Source organism: Macrobrachium nipponense, chromosome 21 (assembly GCF_015104395.2).
Source record: "Macrobrachium nipponense isolate FS-2020 chromosome 21, ASM1510439v2, whole genome shotgun sequence".
Taxonomy (NCBI): Eukaryota; Metazoa; Arthropoda; class Malacostraca; order Decapoda; family Palaemonidae; genus Macrobrachium; species Macrobrachium nipponense.
In genome coordinates, this window is record NC_087212.1 from 40,797,445 (window position 1) to 40,804,944 (window position 7,500).

The 7,500-nt window shown below is 33.9% G+C and overlaps 1 protein-coding gene across 1 annotated transcript in view; it reads left to right on the forward strand.

Annotated features, from left to right (window-relative positions):
* LOC135197958 (uncharacterized) overlaps window positions 1–7,500 on the forward strand; it is a 501,751-nt gene that overhangs the window by 41,404 nt on the left and 452,847 nt on the right. Inside the window, exon 2 of the mRNA XM_064225255.1 lies at window positions 5,177–5,263. Coding sequence (XP_064081325.1) covers window positions 5,177–5,263 — 87 coding nt within the window. The remainder of the gene's footprint in view (window positions 1–5,176; window positions 5,264–7,500) is intronic.

Genomic DNA, 7,500 nt, shown 5'->3' on the forward strand with positions numbered 1-7,500 from the left:
CCTGCATAATAATAATAATAATAATAATAATAATAATAATAATAATAATAATAATAATAATAATAATAATAATAATAATAATAATAATAATAATTTGATGTTTTTTTTTATGTAGCTTGCCCTCTAGTATCTTTACCTTTATAACGCGGAACTGCTTAGTAACGCGATATTTGGTATCGTTATTTATCTGGCGCAATGCTGACAGTTCTCAGCCGTCTCTCCCACTCGAAAGAGAGAGCTCTAGATGACTTTTCATTTGATTGAATTGTCAGTATAATTTTGTATTAAAAATCTTCCACCTGTAGAACTTCTACCATAGAGATCTATCAGCTAGCATTGCCATCCGCTATGTTAAGTCGATAAATCAATTTATCCATTTTCTTCCCCTTTTCATTCTAAAGTTAATCAGAATCAGCTTCGCCATGTAAAAAAGTAAAATAAAAAAAAAACTGCAGCATTTATCAAAAAGTTCGCATTTAATTTTCATTTTAGAGGAACTGTATTTTCATATGTATTTCTAAAATGGAAGGAAAGAATTTTGGTGTTAATTAATTGTCCCTAATCCCTGGAGAATCATTCTTGACTGATTTGAGGAAAATCGAAATACGTAGGCTGACTTGTATTCCAAAGTACCAGGAGAGAAACTTTGTCTCATTTGTTTAATAGCCACTGGAGAATTATTTTTAACCGAGTTGAATATATATATATTAAAATATGAATTTTGGCTGTATTCTGTGTTGATGATCTTTGCATTTCTGAATGAAAAATCGAATAGTTTGTGTATCATCGCAGCTGTTTTGTTTCCAGGAACGCCACCAAATTCGTCAAGACTGTAAACTGAATATATTTTTTATTTAGTCTTTAAATATTTCCATCCATGATAAGATTCCATTGAAATAAAGGCTGTAGTTTTGCTTTGTTTTTATTCGAGGTTATAGCTATGAATATGTACGACTTGGGGGCGATTTTACTGTTGCCTGCAGACATAATTGTTATTATTTTTGAGTAATTAGTTGTCGAGGTCTGTATTCTAGTAAGTTTGCTATTAAATTTTTTTAGATTTTCTTGTCCAAGTATGTGCATTCTGAGTTGGTAAAAAAGTCATAATAATAAACGCTTAAAGTTATGATTGTTGTTAAGGTTTAGTTTTCTGTAAAAGAAAACTACTGATGGCTATTGTCTGCCCGTCCGCACTTTTTCTGACTTCCCTCAAATCTTAAAAACTACCGAGGCTAGAGGGCTGCAAATTGGTATGTTTACCATCACATCAAATTTCACCTCTCTATCCTCTGTAGTTTTTATTTATTTAAGATGAAAGTTATACATGATCGTGCTTCTGGCACTACTATTGGTGCCAACAACACAGGCCACTACTGGGACGTGGCTGAATGTTTCACGGACCGAGGCAGAGAGTTTCATGGGCCGTGGCTGAGAGTTTCATATAGCCTTATACGCTGTAGAGAAAACACGATTGCCCCGAAGAAAGTTCGGTCCATTTTTTAAATTTTTTTTTTTTTTTTTACATAATTTTCTGTTTTGACGTTGCTGTTAGAAAATGTCACTGACATGATATGGCATTAAATGTTAAATAAATCATCAAAGTGCACCGCACGAAGCTTTCCTTGACTTGCAGACTGAACTGCAATGATGTACGGCTTTTCTCACGGTGTAACCTTTTTGTTCATTCTCTGTAAAATTGCGTGATTCGGGAAAGACCTGCCTAGGAAATAAAATTGGTAACTCTCTTTGAAACAAGATACAGTAGTAACCTTTAAAAAATTAGTAACCCTTTTTGAAGAAAAAGAAACATTATTAACTCTTTGAAACAAGATACAGTATTAATTAAAAAGAAAAATTAATTTTATCCATGCTAAACAGAAAGGGGTATTTACAAAAGTTCCCGCAATAATACTTTCTGTTGCTGTCTCTTTTTATCCGTACTTATTTTTGTCGTTTTGGATTTGCTCCTAATATTCCCATGTCTGGGAATTCGACAACATATGGTCAGGTCATCGAAGAGTGAACTAAAAGAATAAGGTCAGATAAAAAGAGACAATAACAGAAAATATTATTGCTGGATCTTTTGCAAATGCCCCTTTCTGTTAACATGGATAGAACTGGTTTATTTGTTTAAAAAAGGGTCACTACTGTATCTTTTTCAAAATGAGTAAATAATTAATTTTTTTCAAAAAAGATTACTCATGTTTTTTTTTTTAATTTACTCGTTTTTTTATTTTTTATTTTTTCAAAACGTGCTACTAATGTTTTATCATTTTTAGAAAAGGTTACTAATTATTTTGTTCTAAAAAGGGTTACTAATATTTTTTTTTCTTTCAAAAAGGGTCACTAATGTTTTTCGTCCAAAAAAGGTTACTAAGGCTTTTTGTTTCAAAGATTGCCAATTTTTTTGTTTCAACAAGGGTTACTAAGGTTTTTTTTTAGTTTCAAAAACGATTACTAATGTTCTCTATTTGAAAAAGGTTACTAATGTTTTTTTCAAAAAGGGTTACTGATGTTTTTGTTTTTTTAATTGTCGAAAATGGCCACTTATGTTTTTTTCAAAAGGGTTACTAAGGTTGTTTAGTTTTAAAAAGTGTTACATTTATTGTTTTGTTTCTGAAGGGGTACTAGGGTTATGTTTCAAAAAGAGTTATTAATGTTTCTAATAGGGTTAATAATGTTTTTTTTTCAAAAAGGGTTACTAATCCTTTTTTTATTACAAAAAAGATTACTAATGTTTTTTGTTCAAAAATGGTTACTAATGATTTCTGTTTAAAAAAACACGTATTAATGTTTTTTGTTTCAAAAGAGGTTGCCAATATTTCTCGTTCCAAAAATGGTTAATAATGTTTTGTATCTCTCAAAAAGGGTTACTTTATTCTACCTGAAAAGCCTGGGGCTCTACCGTGGTGCAGGACTACAGCAACTACAGAATTTTAAAGCTGACGGGAAATTGAAAGGCTGTAGAAAGCACGGCGCTTGCTTGCTCTCCTTGCGGGAGTTACATGACCTTGCAACTCATGCTGTCGAATATCAGACGTCAGGTTTTTGGAAAATGGCCTTTGATTACGCTGTGAGGTGACCCGGGGTCAAGTGGGAGACGTGATGGGCAAGAGACCGTAACGGACTGTAAATTATTCCTTGATGGGACATTTTAAAACTCGTGATTTATTTGTAGTTTGGTTTGTAGTAGCAGCGGGGCTGGCGAGTGAGGGATGGGCGTGGACAAGCGTTGTCTCTTCCCGGTCCTCTTTATTTTTCAAAATATTTCTTTATTTTCATGTTTTGCAGATATAATTAGTTATTTGCAACGTGGTATATTCATTTAATCGAATTGTTCTAAATATCGTAATCCGATACTTGATTACATCATTCACACAATAATATAACAGTAAGTTTGGCAACGTTGATTTTTGACTTACAAAGGCCACCATTGGCTATAGTAGATTCACATCAACCGTGCATTTGACGTCTAGGCCAGTCCCTTACGACGCTCCTGATTGGCTGTTGATCAACAGCCAATCAGGAGCGTCGTAAAGGACTGGCCTGGACGTCAAATGCACGGTTGATGTGAAAGTACTATAGGTAGTATGTTGAGTTGGACTCAAGTCGCTTCTTGGCAGCACTGTGACTTTAAATGGTGCTGTTCTGATGGGCATTCGCTTATTAGAATTAGAAACTGACCTTCTTATGGCCAGCTTCTGATTCTTGGTTTCTTTTCCTGTCTGGTTCACCTGGTTAGGGTGTATACAGGTATGTGACAGGTTAATTCCCGAAATCTTCTCCTAATGTTTTGGTTCAGAATTGACATTAATCAGTAAATGATAATCATAGTGGTTTTCAAATTAATGGTTTCCTTTGAAAGACATTGCACCTGGCTATCTAAATTTCTCTAGACCAGTCTCCTGGGCTGTGGCTCAAATTTCACGTTAATCAGTAACCATGCTTATTATGGATCTGTGAAGTAATCTGTGTTAACACAGTCTAAAACTCACAGGCTAGCATTCTTTACAGAGTAAAATTTGGCTTATCAAGTTCAGACATTATTTATTGATTTTTGTTACAAAGTAATATTTTGCTTATCAAGTTTCGACATTATTTAGTGATTTTTTTTACAAAACAAAATTTTGCTTATCAAGTTTCGACATTATTTGGTGATTTTTTTACAAAGTAAAATTTTGCTTATCAAGTTTCGACATTATTTAGTAATTTTTTTTACAAAGTAAGATTTTGCCTATCAAGTTTCGACATTATTTGATTTTTTTTACAAATTAAAATTTTGCTTATCAAGTTTTGACATTATTTAGTGATTTTTTCCTTAAAAATTGCAAATTTGCTCATCAAGCTTAGAAATTATTTAGTTAATTTTTTTATAGGGTATCAGGGTATCGGGTTAGCAGGCTTATATCAGTAAATTTCTTCTTGACAATACTATAAGTGAGTGACTTCATTTTAATATTATATTTTCATCTCTGTATATATCTCCAACGTTAAGAATATTTTTATTTATAACCGTATTAAATGATGTCTTTTGTATTTAATGGTAAATGATTGTGGGAAAATGTAATGTAGACGTTTTAACAATTTTCCATAAGTCAATATCTGCTTAGTAACGGACCACTTCCAACAAAAACAAATTATATATATATCCTTGTTATTGGGACTGAATGGTTTATTTACCTTTCAATACAGTAAACCCTCCTTTTGGTACCTGAATATTTTATCTGTTAAAGAATTCAGCCTTTGGTCCGCTCATTCTCTCTCTCTCTCTCTCTCTCTCTCTCTCTCTCTCTCTCTCTCTCTCTCTCTCTCTTGTAAAGTTACAAAATTTTCTTTAATGAGATGTATTGCAAATAATTCTCTCTCTCTCTCTCTCTCTCTCTCTCTCTCTCTCTCTCTCTCTCTCTTTGTGAAGTTACAAAATTTTCTCTCATGAGATGCATTGCAAATAATTCTCTCTCTCTCTCTCTCTCTCTCTCTCTCTCTCTCTCTCTCTCTCTCTCTCTCTCTCTTTCAGGATGAAATAGGGTGTTATCTTATTAATGAATTTTCAAGTATTTTATTTTGTGGGGGGAGGGGGGGGGACGGTGTGTGAGGGGGCTCCATTAGTATCCCACAACAAAAGCATAAATTCTATTCCATCAATTAACGCCCGAATTATATTCTGCTCCCGCAGGTGTTGTTAGAGGACAGTGACACCTGGTGGGGAGTCATGGCACTTCGGACAACGGCCGTCGGTTACGTACCGAGGAATTTTCTGAAGGTAAGTCAGGTGGACTTGACTCAGTTCTCTCCGTAAGGGTTAGTGCCGTTAGTGCACCTCATGCGCTGTACTGTAGGCATTACGTAAGGTTCATTGCAGCGTCCTTTCGGCCCCTAGCCGCAACCCCTTTCATTCCTTTTACTGCACTTCCGTTTTTATGCTCTCTTCCATTTTACTATTCTATTCTTTATTCATGGCTCCATTCTGTTTTTGTTGCGTAGAGTTGATGATTCGCTATGGGATTTTATGACTGAAATGATGTTGCATTTGTGTGAGATGAAGTAAATATTTTGACAAACACTCAGGTACACACACACACACACACACATGTACATATATATGTGTATTATTATTTATATGGTATATATGTTTGTATGTACATATGAATACTATATGTGTAATTATTGTACAAGCTTATACAAATGCAAGTCACGGCAAGGCACATATTTGTATGCTTTCGTTAATATTGCCCTATTGAATACAGTTAAATTATTTAAGATACTTTAGTAACAGAAATCAGTTAACTGTTATGGTAAGAACTCATCAGAAATAAGCAAGATTTACTTCCAATCTCTCTCTCTCTCGTCTCAGGCTCTCTCTTCTCTCGCTCTCTCTCTCTCTCTCTCTCTCTCTCTCTCTCTCTCTCTCTCTCTCTCTCTCTCTCTCTCTCTCGTTCGTTGAAAGCACTTGTGCAAACTTGGACGCCACTCAGAAGTTCTGCAATATGCAAAGTTGACGAAAGAATGCGAAGTGCAAAATGGAATTTAAATCTTCATCCGAGTGCATATAGACGCTGCTTATAAAATGTAAAAAGTGAGAATACTCAATAATACTGTGTGTTTATGTGAGGTGATATTGTTCATTAACGGATTAAATTTGACATTGCGAAAGAGGGTCTGCCTATACTGAAATTTGGTTAATCTTAACAATCACTATTTGATGTTCAAAGAAGCCATTCTGTATCTTGGTATTATATACCCGTATTCAGATCGTTAAACAGAAGAGAGAGAGAGAGAGAGCCGAGAGAGAGGAGAGAGAGAGAGAGAGAGAGAGAGAGAGAGAGAGAGTAAATATTAAACGTTGTAATTATAGAGCCTGTATACTGCAACACTCTCTCTCTCTTTAGTGAGAGAGAGAGAAAGAGAGTAAATATTAAACGTTGTAATTATAGTTACTGTATACTGCAACTCTCTCTCTCTCTCTCTCTCTCTCTCTCTCTATCTCCTATATATCTATATATATATATATATATATATATATATATATATATATATATATATATATATATATATACACACACATATATATATATATATATATATATATATATATGTGTGTGTGTGTGTGTGTCTCTGTGTGTGTTTATATTTATTTGCGCACGCGCGCGTAGTCTTGTACGTAGATGAAACCTTGCAAGTAATGATACCAAACAAAGCTGTGGATGAAAGTCCGAATTTCCCGTAATATTTATTGAAGTTTAGTTTGCGCAATCGCAGCAGAGCCTTTAGTCAATAATTTTACTGTTGTTATTCTCGTGAAATTATTCTTATAGGTTGTTATTAATTATTTCAGGGTTTCTTCAGATATTCTGTGGACACAACGGTTTTTTAATTTGTCTACTATAAATACAAGCTTTCTCAATAGCTTTTGGAAAAAGGTCTTCATTTATGGTTACATTTTAGGTTTTTTTTTTTTTTTTAACGAGCTACAGTTTACCCTTTCCTAAGGCTTTTATCTCACACGTTCATACATACGCACAATACACACACACACACACACTATATATATATATATATATATATATATGTGTGTGTGTGTGTGTGTGTGTATATATATACATATATATATATATATATATATATATTAATATATTATCATATATATACATATATATACACGCAGAGAGAGAGAGAGCGAGAGAGAGAGAGAGAGCGCCCTGCGTGTGCATGCATAATTAATATATCTGAGTGTACTACATTTGCATGAACGTATTGAGAGTAGCGTAAATACAACTAGCTTGATAGAACCTTTTCGTCTTAAAAGAAGAAGAAGAAGAAGAAGAAGAAGAAGAAGAAGAAGAAGAAGAAGAAGAAGAAGTATCCTCTTATGAAGGTTTACAAGATGCTTAGTGGTTTTTTGATTAATGATCCGATTTTCTGGGAATTTCACGAGCAAAATGTCGTCGCTTGAACGAAATCAGCTACTTAATCTCTGTATAGTGGGAGTGACACTAGCAT